Source organism: Acanthopagrus latus, chromosome 23 (assembly GCF_904848185.1).
Source record: "Acanthopagrus latus isolate v.2019 chromosome 23, fAcaLat1.1, whole genome shotgun sequence".
Taxonomy (NCBI): Eukaryota; Metazoa; Chordata; class Actinopteri; order Spariformes; family Sparidae; genus Acanthopagrus; species Acanthopagrus latus.
Window position 1 is genome coordinate 23,783,005 of NC_051061.1, and position 14,717 is coordinate 23,797,721.

At 38.9% G+C, this 14,717-nt stretch overlaps 1 protein-coding gene across 1 annotated transcript; it reads left to right on the plus strand.

Annotated features, from left to right (window-relative positions):
• Positions 1-1,395: 1,395 nt before the first annotated feature.
• pigq (phosphatidylinositol glycan anchor biosynthesis, class Q) lies at positions 1,396-13,453 on the plus strand. Its single transcript, XM_037089831.1, has 14 exons — positions 1,396-1,542; positions 2,382-2,574; positions 2,871-3,057; positions 3,275-3,486; positions 3,711-3,907; positions 4,142-4,273; positions 4,449-4,569; positions 4,940-5,066; positions 5,232-5,385; positions 8,522-8,633; positions 8,757-8,837; positions 9,748-9,862; positions 10,500-10,561; positions 11,545-13,453. The coding sequence occupies exons 2-14, from the start codon at positions 2,422-2,424 to the stop codon at positions 11,695-11,697; spliced, it is 1,806 nt and encodes a 601-aa protein (XP_036945726.1). The 5' UTR covers positions 1,396-1,542; positions 2,382-2,421; the 3' UTR covers positions 11,698-13,453.
• The last annotated feature ends 1,264 nt before the right edge of the window (positions 13,454-14,717 follow it).

The window sequence follows — 14,717 nt, forward strand, 5'->3', positions numbered from 1 at the left end:
CCGGCATTAGGGGGCGCTGTGGAGTCCGCTGGCCACACCCACAACACGTCATGTAGAATCATAACATTTTTCACCAGATGTGACGTGTGTGCAGAGTTTGGTTTTTCGGCATACAAACATTTTGAACTTACGGAAACAATAGTAATATATTGCCACACTCAAACTATGATATACACTATGAAGAGGAAACATATATAAAGTTTATAATGTATTATTTTCAATTTCCAAATAATAATAAAAAAAACAGATTGTGTATATATATTTATATTGTATAGTTATATTTTCTACTTTTTAAAATAGTTTATATTGTTAATTTGTTATATTTTCTATTCTTTAAATAGTTTATATTGTTAATTTGTTATATTTTCACTTAATAGTTATTTGATGCATGCACCAACATCACCACAACAAATTCCTCGTATGTGTAACATCGTACTTGGCAATAAAGCTTTTTCTGATTCTGATTCTGATTCTGATATTAAATGCTGAAAATGTCTGATAACTCTTTAGTCCAACACTTGAAATGAAATACCAATATTTTGCAAAAAAAAGTGTGATCTTTAAATGTATTTTAATGTCTAATCAGCAGACAACAATATGTTTTTATTATTATTATTATTTTTAGCCTGTTGGCGGTTTCTTCCCGCTCTTTTCTTGCTGTGTCACTGCAGGAGGAGATAAATGTCTTTACAGTTGGGCCAACTCCTCATTCACCAACAACTCTGATAGCAGCAGCAGCACAAACACACACTGGACATTACTGCTGAGGAACAAGCAGGTTGTTATTTATTCATTAATTTATTTGTTTGTTTGTTCTATTGTACTGTAGTGCTCTGATTATTTCACCAATAATAATTTAAACAGGAAAAATGGGAGTTATGAACCCAGTATGGACATAATCAGTTAAATTAATTAATGGCAACTAAGCATTTAATAATATAACTATTAATTCAGTTTATGTTCTTGATTTTTTTTTTTATATTTCTGTTTATGTGAAATTATGTGATAATAGTTGTAAAACTGAAAAACTTTAAAATTGAATGAAAAGCATAAATAAGTTAATAAATAATCCATAATAATAAACGGATGCTTTGCTCACAAAATTGATGTATTGTGTTAGTTTTGAAAGATTTCACCGGAAGTTTATTTCGATTATTTACTTATGCTGAGTTATTTTGTTCTCTGTATCTGGAATCGTGGGTGTTTACTGCCCTCCAGTGGCCACAGTGAGGAACGGACTGTTGTTCCGGCGATCACTTGGTTATAAAAGAGACCAAACTGAATCGAAAAAAATCTCACATTAACATAAACACATTTAAGGAAATCGTTTATACAGTTTTTGTCTCAGTTCTTTATCTGAAACCTTAATATTTTGAGTTTACGTAACGGTCGAAACCAAAGGAACGCACATACAGTTAAACGTTTGTTTCTCACCGGAGCGTTTTAAGCACAGGACTGTCAACAATGAATATGGCGCCGCTCGCTACTTAACTAGTCGACGTTACAAATGGAAGGTGACAGCCCCTGTTGCTGATTAAGAAGGTAAATAATGAGTTTCACACACACGTTCTGTGTTTTAAGTGTTGTCAAACAGTTTATTGTCTTTACTATGTTGTAGCTTCACCCAGATAACTAAATTTGATTTTTGTTATAACACTTTAAGTCAACGAACTGTTATTAACTTGGAGCAGGAATCTGTAAGTCTAATAACGGAATCAAATGTTGATGATTTTTAATGAATGTCGGGGGAATTAATCCCGTTCTATCGATAATTCTCCACATTTTTGTTCGCTAGCTAACACTACAGCTAACCTGCTTTCCTGTGTTAGCTTGCTTATCGACTTAATGTCACTGACATCAATGGTAATCGAGCCTCGGGCTTTATGCGTTGCCACAACATCACCCTTAACTCGACATTTGAAGGGCATGAAGCGAGGTCAACCGTCTAGTCTGTTCACCAAACTCCGTGTGAAAATCAACCAGTTTTATTATTTTTGCTTGCGATCGCGCTTATTTGTCAAAATAATCGCAGTGCATGTGATATTTTATGAAAGATAAGAAGCCCTTCTTCCACTCGGCATACATCAGGTATGAGTTACTTTTATTACGTTTTTAAGACATACATGAGGATTTCACAACTGGAAAAACCATGAGGCAGTAGAAGATATATTTCTGTCGAAACAAAACAAAATATTTGTGAGGTATTTTAAAATATTTCAATATTAAGGAGGAACCAGGTGAGCCATAGACTTGGCTTATAAATCAGAGAGTAGAGAGATGGACTAACATATTGTTAATTCTGGTATTTTCTTGGCTTTTGTGGACAATAAGAAAAAATGTAGTGGTCCCCTAATCTGATGTTTTTTTCTTCTCGCTCTCAGATAATCAGAGCTGCAGGAGGCTGAACGCTGAGCTGAAGTCATGGTGCTGAAGATCTTCTTCCCGCAGTGCTGTAACCGGGCGGACAGCGGTCTGCTGGTCGGCCGCTGGATCTCCGGCCATGACTCTGCTGTGGTGTTGGCTGTCATCCACTACCCGTTCATCCCCGGACAGGTCAAACAGTACATCCAGCAGGTCAGTGCAACTCCAGGCAGACCTCTGTGTCCTCTCAGGTCTGGATTTCTGTTACTTATATTGTTGACATTTGAGTCACAGTCAAAAATTAAATCTTTGAATCTGATTTTGAATCCTTATATTCTCAGCTGAGAGCTGAAGGTGTCCTATCTTTTTGCTAGATTTGTTAAAAATGAACCAAAAATGAACATGTTATCCCCCACAAAATAACAGTTAAGACATGCTGCTTCAGTGTGGTCTTTGTCAGTGTCTCCATCTTCCTCACTGCACTCCTCAATCTTTCATCTTTCACCTAGATGCAGGCCAAGAGTGGGGTGGAACTGTCAGTGCTGGGCTCATGGAGTTTACCAAAGGAAGGTCAGGAGGGAATGGAGAGCTTCCTCAGAGACCTCAGCACCATCTTCCCCCAGAAACGCTGGCTTCAGATCCACCGTGAGGTCGGCAAGATGGGCTTTACCTGCCAGGTCCTCAACCGGGATCAGAGTAAGACCGTCAGGATGATACATACCTGGTTTATACAGGACAGCTAGAGGTTACAGCCGGGCGAGTTTAGGACAGGCTTTAACAATTTACAGGTTTTGAGGTAGATTTTGCAATATAATCTCATTGTTAGAATTTATTTATTCATTTCTTGGGTTTTAATGTACATAGATTTCCTGAAAAGCTGAGTTGATAATGAATGTATCTTTGTCCTGACCAGATGGAAAAGTGGTTCAGCAAGAGACTAAGAAGAAGAGTAAGAATGTTGAGGAGGAGGATGGGGAGGCTGGAGGTGATAAAGAAGAGCAGGAGGGGGAGGAAAAGATCATCTTTGTCCACTATGAGCAGAGGAAGGTGATGCTGTCACAGCTTCACCCCATCCAGAACGGAGTTCCTGACCCCAAAACTGATCCACCATCTGAGCTGAGACAGGTACGAGACCGAGGCCCTGGTGCTCTTTTTACTTCCTGTTTGCTGAATTTTATCACCTATGTAACATGAAAAACAGTTGGGAAACCAGGCTGATGTCCTGTGAAGGATGTCAGGATTATTTTTTTCTTTGAGCACTGCATTTAGAATAAAGTATTCAATTCTGTTTAATAGAGGCTGCTATACTGAAAACATTTTGCTAACATGCTGCTGCTCTGCTGGTCCAGATGTTCCAGACGGTGGCAAACAGCCAGCCTCTCTTCTTCATGGACAGATACGACGACGGGCCGCTGAAGTCGACACACTGGCAGTCTGAAGGTCGAGAGGCCAGCATCATCGTGGAGCTGCTCAAACAGGCCTTCATACCGCTCTGCCTGCTCATCAGCTGGCTGCTCTCCATATGGACCTGGATCTGTAACATCCGGTGAGAAGGCACTGCTCTGTATTTTCTTACAGATCCTGTGATGAGACCCAAACCAACAATTAGTTCATTAACCTTCCTGTCTGATGTAAAACTTTAAAACAACTCCCAAATATTGATGAAGTTTAATTTTTTGACGATGACGGACTTATATGATATGATTTGTGTTGTTCTTCACATCAGCATTTCTACATTTAATCTAAACACTGATTATTTTATTTTATATTTCACCTTTAGGATCTTCAGTCTTTACCCTCTGCGCTGGCTGTCCAGTAAGCTGTCGACCTGCGTCCAGCTCAGCTACAGAACCGAACACATGAGGACGATCAGCTCAGCAAAACCGGCCGCCGGACACACACAGTTCATGAGGTGATTGTTTGTGGACACTCACATATTTACACCTTGCTATCAAGTGAACAGCAACCAGCTGATTTGTTTTTTTATATGTGTGCAAGTGGAAGTTTTGTGTTGATGGTGGAATACAAAAGAAAAGAAAGAGACATTTAACCTCTAGTTGTTCTCCCTCATGTCTGTCTGTCTGCAGGAAAGCAAACATCCTGGTGTCGTTCCTGGTCGATGTGGCTCTCGGCATGTTGCTCATCTCGTGGCTCTACAGAGACAACCACATCACCATGTTGGCCAACACACTGGTGCCTGCAGCTGATGTAAGTGTGTCTGACAATATTTTTTCAGAAAGTCACCATGTTGCATTAGTCACAGATTCTTGCCACCGTGGTTGTTGGTTTGTTTCCACCATGACTCACTTCAAAGGATAAGATGAGCAACTTTCTGACCTCCTTTTAAAAACTGAAGGCAGAACCAAGGACAGGATGCCATGATAGTAAATTTATTAAGTCATTTTTGAAAGGTTACTGCCTCAAAATGTAATATTTACTGCCTGAAGTCAAGAGATATCTTGAGACAATGAGTCTAAAAAGCCTCTATTGTGTCTACTGATTTCTGAGGAAAGTGTGAAGAACTGAAATGACGTCAGATTTCTTTGTCCTGCCTTTAAACTCTGGGGTTCTTCCTCAGCATGTGGCTAAAGAGCTGGATGAACTGCTGCAGTGGCTGATGGGAGCTCCTGCAGGGCTGAAAATGAATCGAGCCCTGGATCAGGTCCTGGGCCGCTTCTTCCTCTACCACATTCACCTCTGGATCAGTGAGTCGCAGCACAAAACACTTTCTCTCAGTTTGTATCTGACCATAAAAAAACACTGCTGCCAGCCTTCCTAGAGGCTTTAGATTCATCTATCTATCTATCTATCTATCTATCTATCTATCTATCTATCTATCTATCTATCTATCTATCTATCTATCTATCCAGGCTACATCCACCTCATGTCTCCCTTCATCGAGGGGATCTTGTGGTACGGCGGCCTGTCAGCCTGCCTGGGTCTGACCTTTGCCCTCTCGCTGCTCTCTGACATGGTCGCCTTACTCACCTTCCACATCTACTGCTTCTACGTCTACGGAGCCAGGTGAGAGCCCAGCAACTGCAACCTAAGATCAGTTTTTTCACTGCTATGAAACAAACAACCAGTGGATATATTGAAGAAGTATGAGGAGCATGTTAGTCATTATTGTGGGATTTGTGTGTTTTTGGTTAAAGAAGTCATTTCTTTATAGAGTCACAGACTGTCCTCAGAGTGGCTGCTGCTAACTCCTGATTACTCACAGCTAATGAAAGCAGTCTGGTGGTGTCAATTTACTGCACTGCCCTCTTCATGAAAGTGATTTGTAAGCTCTGTTTGCACAGCGGTGGCAGCATCGCTAATGATTATCACTCCCAGAAAGATGAGCTGTGCAGGACTCTTGCATGCAAGGCTCACTAGTTGTTTCTTTGATTAGTAAAATGTCTTAAAGGAGGAAATCGCAGCTTGAACATATTTCAGGAATTGTTGTGAACTAACAGGAAACTTGATGGTGTGTCATCAGATGCAGCATCAGACTGCAACTTGAAATTTGACTTAAAGAGACAGCAAACGATTTGATAGTGTTGTTTTTAGTACTGTCTGAGAATATATCGTAATATCATTGTATTTAAGTTATTATCATTATCGTCGGATACAATCATCCTTAAGGGGATGAAAACAGAATGATTTGTTGTAATTTTGCAGAATATAATGTCCTGACAGACAAAAAACTTGACATAAATTTGAAATGTATGGTTTTAACAGCACTAATCCAGTGAAATTAGAATATAACCATCAGTTTTTATATCAGCACAGTAAACCTTAAAACCTGCAACCCTGTAATGTTTTCCATTTCTTCCGTGCATGGAACATAATGTTTGTAGTTTGTATACCGATTACTTAACTTCATTTGAACACACAAACTCAAAACTGCTGAGAATCAGTGTGTAGTATTGAATTAGAGCTCATTGTGGATTTGTGTGAAATGGTTCTATTGATTTCCTGCAGAGGGCGTCTTCCTCAGCCTATTTTCGTACTCTGTTGCTGCAGTAAAGACATTTAAATTACAGCTCCTGATTGACCCATACATTACAGTCTTAGCTTAACTTTTCTGAGTGAAGCTTGGAGGACAAACTCATCATTATTGTGTCTCTACCTGCAGCAGGAGAGCAACTGGAAAAACATTTAAAATGATCTTCCTCTCGGGGTTTCATGGCGATCTGCCCTGAGATTTAGTTTTTTGTGATGGAAGGATGGGCCGACTAACTTAATATCCCTTTTTAGTCCAAAATACTAATTACAACACTACACTGTAACACTGAAATATGAAATATAAATCTTAGGGTTAGGGTAGAGCTGATCAGTCAAAGCAACTTTCTCTTAAGATATATCACGATTCTGCTCGCTGTGAATCGATGCTTGTGAAACAGAAAACATAGCTTGGTTTAGGAAATGAGCCTCAGATTAAACATCAGCAGAAAAAGCTTTTTTTAGCACAGCACACCCACAAGATTCAAATCTCTGAAGTCATGCAAACATCGAACACGTCTGTGATGTGTTGTCACTTTAAAGAAAGCAGAGAACACCACTGTTATTATCCCTTCAATTAGAACTGGTACGACAACACTTAAATCACCAGAGTCTGACGTTCAGAACAGGATGTTTTGTTTTGCACACAGTTGCTTAACTGGGTCAGACGCTTGTATAAAATAATTTAGTGCCTCAAGTTGTTTCCTTCACTCTGCCTCAGTTGGTGCACACTCTGCTCCTCGAGACAGTTTGCTGAGGATGTCTGCTTCTCCTGCTCTTTTGAGGATTAGACAGTCATTGACAATATATGTGGAAGAGTAATCAGGTCAGTTTTATTCATATAGCTGATGATCACAAATCAGATCGCCAAAGAGCAACAAAATCACCTAAAAATCTATGAGTATGACATTCTCCTGGTGTGTATTGGACCTGATGGAATCCTCTTACCTGTGGTGTTACTGATCCATCCAGACTGTTTTGGTGTGAGATGCATAGTTTTGAAGTTGTCAGCTGTGGAGAGGGAGTAGATGATGCACAGCTTGTGGTGCCTCAAGCAAAAAAAAAAACTTTAAATCTTGACCCGGTTACTCGAGATAATCCACAGAACTTGCTGTGAGCAGTTTCATGTAGGAACTATTTTCTTTCCATATCTCCGGGCAGAATGAAGCAGGAGTTTATCTAACCAAGCTAGCTAACGTTACAGCTCAGCTGACGAGGACGCCATTTATGTTTGTTGTTTCCCACCAGCTGAGAAATCACTTGTGGTAATGACAGGTGTTGCATCCTGGGATGTCATATTGTGTGACGAACAAGACCTTAACCTCTTACCCCACTGCTGTAGACTGAAGGGACACAGGTCAGCAGTCCTTGACCCAGAAGTCTGGAGGTCTCGTCAACTTCCATTCAACTCAAAATGGCTTAAAACATCTTCTGTGTAGTTTAGTGGTTCAGAAAGATCTAAATTTAGTTTAAACTGCCTCTTCGTTTGTATTGTTTATTAGTCTTCATTAATTTGATAACATCTCTTGTTATGGATTAAAGCATAAATCTGGTGATATTGTAATTTATTAATATTATTATATCCTGGCTGTTACTCACCTTAATTTGGATGTGATTTAAGGCGGGAGGACTAATGGCTGCGTGGTGTGATGGGAGGCTGAACACTGTGATAATAGTCTTGGATGCTGGAGGAGAGAGGATTGACTAAATTATGCATTTGCTCTAAAGATAGCTTGGCTCCCTCGCCTGTGGTGCATAATGAAATATTACCCACTTTCCTTGTCACATATTTATGCTCCAACAGCTCTTGGATTAAGAGCGAGTGTGAGTTTAAATTCAGTCTGAGGACCTTTGTCAGATGATTTATTAAATCTGTATGACTGGACCTAAAAATATCTCCTGCTGCGATCACAGCTCACTTTGAATTAAACCTTTTCTTGTACTGCAGATTTAGCTTTAGAACGCTTCTCTCTCTGTAGGAAGGATCGGATAGAAGAAATATGTTGATTAGTTGTTATTGTTCTGTAAATTCCAATAAAAGACACATTATTTTTTGATTAAGCAGGAACATTTAGTTAATAGGGTGAAGGTTTGCAGTTTAGCTCGATAACGATCATTTAGCTGCTCTAATTTTCTGCACGTCATCACTCGTGTCCGTCTGTCTGTCTGTCAGGCTGTACTGTCTGAAGATCTACGGCCTCTCGTCTCTCTGGAGGCTCTTCAGAGGGAAGAAGTGGAACGTCCTGCGGCAGAGGGTGGACTCCTGCTCCTACGACCTGGACCAGGTCTCACACACACACACACACACACACACACACACACACACATCATCGTCATCATCATCATCATCATCATCATCATCATCACAGAGACACACATGTTTACTGTGAATGTTCGTGTTTCTTCAGCTCTTCATTGGCACGCTGCTGTTCACCGTCCTGCTGTTCCTGCTGCCCACCACAGCTCTCTACTACCTGGTCTTCACTCTGGTGAGACGAGTCACAAGTCAAGACGTTTTAATCAGAAACTACTTCTGCACCACGATCACTTCTGAAACGGGATTCTAGAAAGACTGAAGTGATGAATCATACTCACCTCAAAGAAAGCCTCAAAAATATTGAATTATTTGGATTTTTCCTCCTTTATTTATTTATTTGTTTGTTTGTTTGGTCGGTTGTTTGTTTACATTCTCTTCATGTTTTGTTGAAATGGAAAACTTCTTCCAGGGAAAATTTCCTCTGGACTTTGAACTTTGTAAATCCTGATAATAACCACCAGATGTTCTTGCCATTAAACTTCCTCTCAGAATTATCAGGAAAATTACAGTCCTGTAAATGCTTCTTCAGAGCTGCATTCACACTGACCAGGACTGAATCTCTGGTGGAGGAATAATGGAGTTTGAAATAGAAAGGTTTTTATATTATGTTGAAACATATCAACATTTCCAGCTCATCTCAGGCTTTTCTACAAAGATGGACGAGGAAGAAAATACACATCATGCTCTCGGCGATAATGCTTTTTGTCCACGTCGGAATCCGTGATAACTGACATGAATTTAAGATGACGACAGTTTCTATTCCTGTGACGGAGACAGAAATAGACCTGGCTCCTTCACTACCTTTTAAAATCTGCGTGGGTGTGTTGGATGGATATAAATAGATTCTGGGCGGAGTGTCTGTGTGAATAAATCCTCAAATGCTGCTTCAATTTGTTAATTTAATGCAAACATGGAACATGTCCAATTTATAAATTATTAGATTGGAAACCTTTTTTTTTTTAACGCTGTGTCGCCCCTTTTCCAATTGTTTTACAAAATCTAAAGACTAGTTTTAATGTGACTCCGGTTCTGATTGTGTCCAGTAGGAGTTTTTCACCCTTGTGTGTCTTGTTGTTGTGCAGTTGCGGCTGGTGGTGGTTCTGTTCCAGGGCGTCCTCCACCTCAGTGTGGACTTTATGAACTCCTTCCCTCTGTTCGCCGTGGGCCTCCGCATCTTTCGGCCCTACAGACTTGCAGGTGAGTCATTGTTATCATCTGTCCACTTTAGAGCTGCGATGATTAGTCGATCGAAAGAAAAACGTTTTCAAACATGTTACACACTGTCTGGTTCCAACTTCTTAAATATGAGGATTTTCCACTTGTCTTTCTCATTAATAACAGTAAAAGAAGAGTCGGTAGGTCAGACAAAACAAGCTTGTGATGATCATTTAGACATTTTATTGACTAAATGATTATTGGATTAAAATACGTTAGCTGCAGTCTTATCTAACTGTATTTGTGTAATCCTGTTCAAGAGAGTGACACTTGCAGTTGGTATTTTTGGGATCCTGGTACCGTTTTGCATCTCAACAATATAATCCATGACAAGAGCTGTTGGTTTTGGCCTGAAGTCCACCATCAAGTCTCAGTTTTGGCTCCTGGACTATGTGATCTTTGAGACCAACTATGCTGCTTATATTTAGGACAAAATTGAATGTTGAGCCACATAATGACTTCATACGTAATCAGTGTGGAAGAATGGTTAGACAGATGACAGCATAATGATAATAATCCAGGGTAATCCGCCGGTCGTTTGAATGTCTGGAATTTTGGTGAATGGCCCAATTAAAATCATACTCAGTATCTTCTCATTGATGTGTCATTTAACTTTCAGAGGGAGTGAAGTTCAGGGTGCTGTGTGAGGAGCCTGGGACGGCCCTTCACCTGCTGATGGAGGTGAGGGATCACATTTTGTTTCTGTTCAGTTGAGGTTTGTCTAATTACCCTGATGGCAAACTCTTCCTTTCTCTAACCCCATGACTTGTGGAGAAACTGCTCCAATGTTGATTTTATACGTCGTAAAGTAGGTCTGTGTGAGATGTAAAGGAAAAGTTCACCCAAAATCAAAAATTCAGTCATTATCTCTTCCCATCATGCTGATGGAGAGTCAGGTGAAGTTTCATAGTCCATTTATTTATTTCTCATTTTTCTCTCCATGGAACTTGTTGGTTGAGATGCTTGATGGGTGGGGTTGTTGAAGTTCATGTTGTATGTTAATGTACTCTGTATCTTTAAATCAAAATGCCAATAAACAAAAAAAAAGTTTCATAGCCCAAAAAAACATTTCTGGAGCTTCACAGCAAAACAGTGTTACATTCAAGACTAAAAAACAACAACAAACATGAATTTGCTAAAAAAAAACTCGTCCAAGTCTCCAGAAGCCCGAGATCACACATCGATTTGAAAAGATGTTATTTAAACCCTCGACGGGAGGTCGTGCTCGTCCACCGACTGCAGGCGGGGTGAGCGCTCATGCTTTTAGCTTGTGAAGATGTGACGATTTAAAATTTTAAAAGGGTGTAAATAACATCAACATTTGGGATCTCGTGGCTTCTCAAAACGTTGGACAAGCTGTGTGGATATATTTTGTGGACTATGAAACTTGATCTGATTTTCCATCAGCATGGAGGGAGGAGGTAAAGACTGATTTTAATTTTTGTGGTGAACTGTTCCTTTAAGTGTTCCTGTCAGTTAATGCTGTGAAATGAAACTTTTATTCTGAAAGATTTGGGCCAAATGTCTTATGTTGTTACTCCTTTTGGGACACAAACACATTTTTTATTCATCTAAAAGTAGATTTTTCTTTTCTGCCAGCAAAAATAATGTCCTCCATGTCTGTTCTGACAGTCGGTGTAATGTCTGACTGTTTTCTTTCTCAGATTAACCCTCTGAAGTTCAGCACAGTGGTCCAGATGTATCGCACTCCGACCTACAGCTGTTACCCCAAAGACTCGTGGGCTGCCCTCATCAAGAAGCTGTTTGTCGGGGAGCTGATTTACCCCTGGAGACACAAAACCATCAAGACTGAGTGAGAGACGCCATACAGAGAAAGAAAGTAAAAGATGAGGGAGCGGAGGAAAGGGAAGTGACTGAATAAATAATGAGATGGAAACAGACAGATGGAGGGAAAGAGGGGAAATGGGAAACAAGAGTGAATTCAGAGTTAAGACCTTTTGAGTTGCGCTGCTTTCATGTGAGATGAATGAAGAGCGTCACAGGATGTTTTAACATGACTGAAGCTGATCACTTGTTTTCTGAAGAACAAAAATGAGACAGTGTTAAAGAGCACAACGAACACGTCAGTCTTAAACGTAAACCAGCAAGTAGTCATGTCCCGCTGTTATAAGAACTGTGATCACAAAATGATGTCAGAGCGCGATGAAATCGTTTTATCGAGGAAATCACATGAAAGTCTAAAAGGTGACGTGAGCTGTAAATAACTTGTACTCGTCATGTTTCTCACGAGGAAACGACACCAGAGGACCAAAACAGTTCTTCTACACGGTGAAATTATTTTACTGACCTTGTTTCTCTCCTACATGTCAGTGAAATCTTCACTCATGTACTGTAGTTCACACACTGGACATTTAAAGGTACAGTTCACCCAAAAATGGAAATTCAGTCATTATCTCTTCTCCCTCAGGCTGATGGAAAGTCTATTGTCTGACTTTCCAGCATTGCAGCATCCTCCTAAGCAGCTGAAGTAGATGGGGACTTGTTTTAAAATGTAAAAACCAACTCAAAAAAACATAAAACATGAAAATGCTCAGTATAGTGTCCGGTGTAAAGTCTCAGGAAGCCCTGAGATCTAAAATTAATTTGAAAATATGTTAATTAGACCCTTTTTTAAGCTGCAAAGCTTAAAGTGTTTCCATGCACGAGCTCAACCACATGTCAGAGGGTCCAGATAAACTCTGTCGATCGTCTTTTTGGTTGTTGTTGTTGTTTTTTTTTTAAAACAAGTATCTTTCCTATTTTACACTCCATGTGCTTTTCTGTAGCAACACCTCAACATGACTCTTTTCTTAAATTAGCGACGCACTGACACTGAAAATTGACCCTGACCTTGAAATTAGTCATTCAAGGAAGATGTTAACTCAAGGCCGACTCCATCGCTTTTAAAGCCCGGGTTCATTAACAAAAGGGCAGAATTCCAATAAAAATCATATATTTATGTATTAACTGCACTGACCTTGTGGATGATCTCTTAGATTTTATATTATGAAAGCAAGAGTCTACTGCCATTGATACTAACTGGACAAATTTATGTATTTTAAGCTTAATTATTAAATGATTTAGTGTTTATTTTAGGTTCTTTTATTGCCATATTTCCTTCACTAACTGGAACTATTTGACTCTGACAGTCTGTTACAGAAGTAAGACTGATGTTACTCAGGGTCAGTTTGTCAGCATTTGTCTTCTGTTTTCTCTAATTGTGATTAATGTGCTTAATTGTGTTCTTTATAATTAAAGGTTGTACTTAAATTCTTTGTAACGATCAACTTGAACCAGCTCTTATTTGAAAAAGCAGTCCACACGTTTGGGGATTTGTCTTGTTGTCTGTCTTCAGAACACAAAACCTGATCCCCAAAATTTCAGATTGTGTCTTTAATGTGAATCGTTTGTGTTTTATTTAACCTAAATCTTTCCCCCGTGCATCAGTTAATCATTTCTAACAGTGAAACTGGTAAATTTGTGTTCTTGTTTTTGTTAACCTGTTAATTTAACATGCCTCATTTAGCTGTTCTGAATGTTCCTTTGTAATAAAATTAATCCATATTTAATACACCAGTGTCTCTTCTTTTCAGATGATCTGATGTTATCTGTTCATTAACAACTAATAAAGGAATTCATGACAGTCTTAGATGATTTGATCTAATCTATAATGTCAATAAGAGATCAAACTCTGAGCTGCTCCATCGATAATTAATTCCAAACAGAATTTATGTGCATAGAAGTAATTAGATTTATTTCACCATGAAGTACAATCAGAATCCTCCTGGAGCTGCTGCAGCACAGTCTTATAGTAATCCTCCAATCGTTTACATTCACTATATTATAATAAATCCAGATTGATCTGTAGATCACAGGAGAACTGTCAGACCATCAGATTAGTTGAAGAAAGTTGTTCAAAACTTTGACAAAGACGAAGCATCATGGAACCATTTTGAAAGCAAAAATCTCCTGATCGGACTCAAGTTTAAATCACATCGTGATTAATAATACCTTTTTGTTATATATTTAATAGTAATAACATAGAATGACTTTTTTGGCTCAGAGTATGTTTATGTCTCTGCTTGCTTATTACCTGTATTTAAAGGTTTTTCGCTGCAAGTAATTCTTTATTTATCATCATCCAGACTTTTCAGAATAAAAACTTTGGGACACAATTTTACCTTTAATCAGACAAATTTGACTTTTAAATGTCACTTGAGTCGTTTTGTGAATGTGACAGCTGTTTCTTTCATTAAATAAGTTGAATAAGTTGTAAAAAACTAAACATAGAGTTCACATCATCTCCTCCGAGGCTCAAAAGTGGATCAGTTTCTAAAGGATTTTAAGATTTTATGAATAATAATTGTGTGAATATGAACTATACCTTTAAACTATCAGTCAGTTGATCAGTCAGAGCTTATATTGAAGAGCTTGTGCATAATGGGCTCCAGAGCTGGTAAAGGATTTTGTAGAAATGATGATTTATTCAGAACTTGTTACCTCTCTTACTCATCATCTTATTATCTTTAATGATCTCATTCAAGCTGTTACCGCCAATACCAGCCTGTCTGCTTCATTCATTATGTGTGTAGGAGTTCGTCCTTAGGAGATTATTCTGAGAAATATAGAAAGAGGTGAGTCACGATGTTACATAAACAGATTTGACACAGATAACACACACACACACACACACAGGCAGCCTACAACTGCACATCACATTTCATAATATTAGTCATGACATAATGATTTATATTCCCTCCAAGATTTGTTTTATCACAGTGTTTTAAAAGAAAAAAAAACACACTTCTAGTCAAATATTCTTTTCCTTTCATTGCAT

Excerpts from the sequence above, each read along its gene's own strand:
- pigq (XM_037089831.1), top strand. The coding sequence starts at position 2,422 with ATGGTGCTGAAGATCTTCTTCCCGCAGTGCTGTAACCGGGCGGACAGC. Across the intron at positions 4,274-4,448 it reads GGACACACACAGTTCATGAG|GAAAGCAAACATCCTGGTGT; the intron begins GTGATTGTTTGT and ends GTCTGTCTGCAG. Across the intron at positions 4,570-4,939 it reads CACTGGTGCCTGCAGCTGAT|CATGTGGCTAAAGAGCTGGA; the intron begins GTAAGTGTGTCT and ends GTTCTTCCTCAG.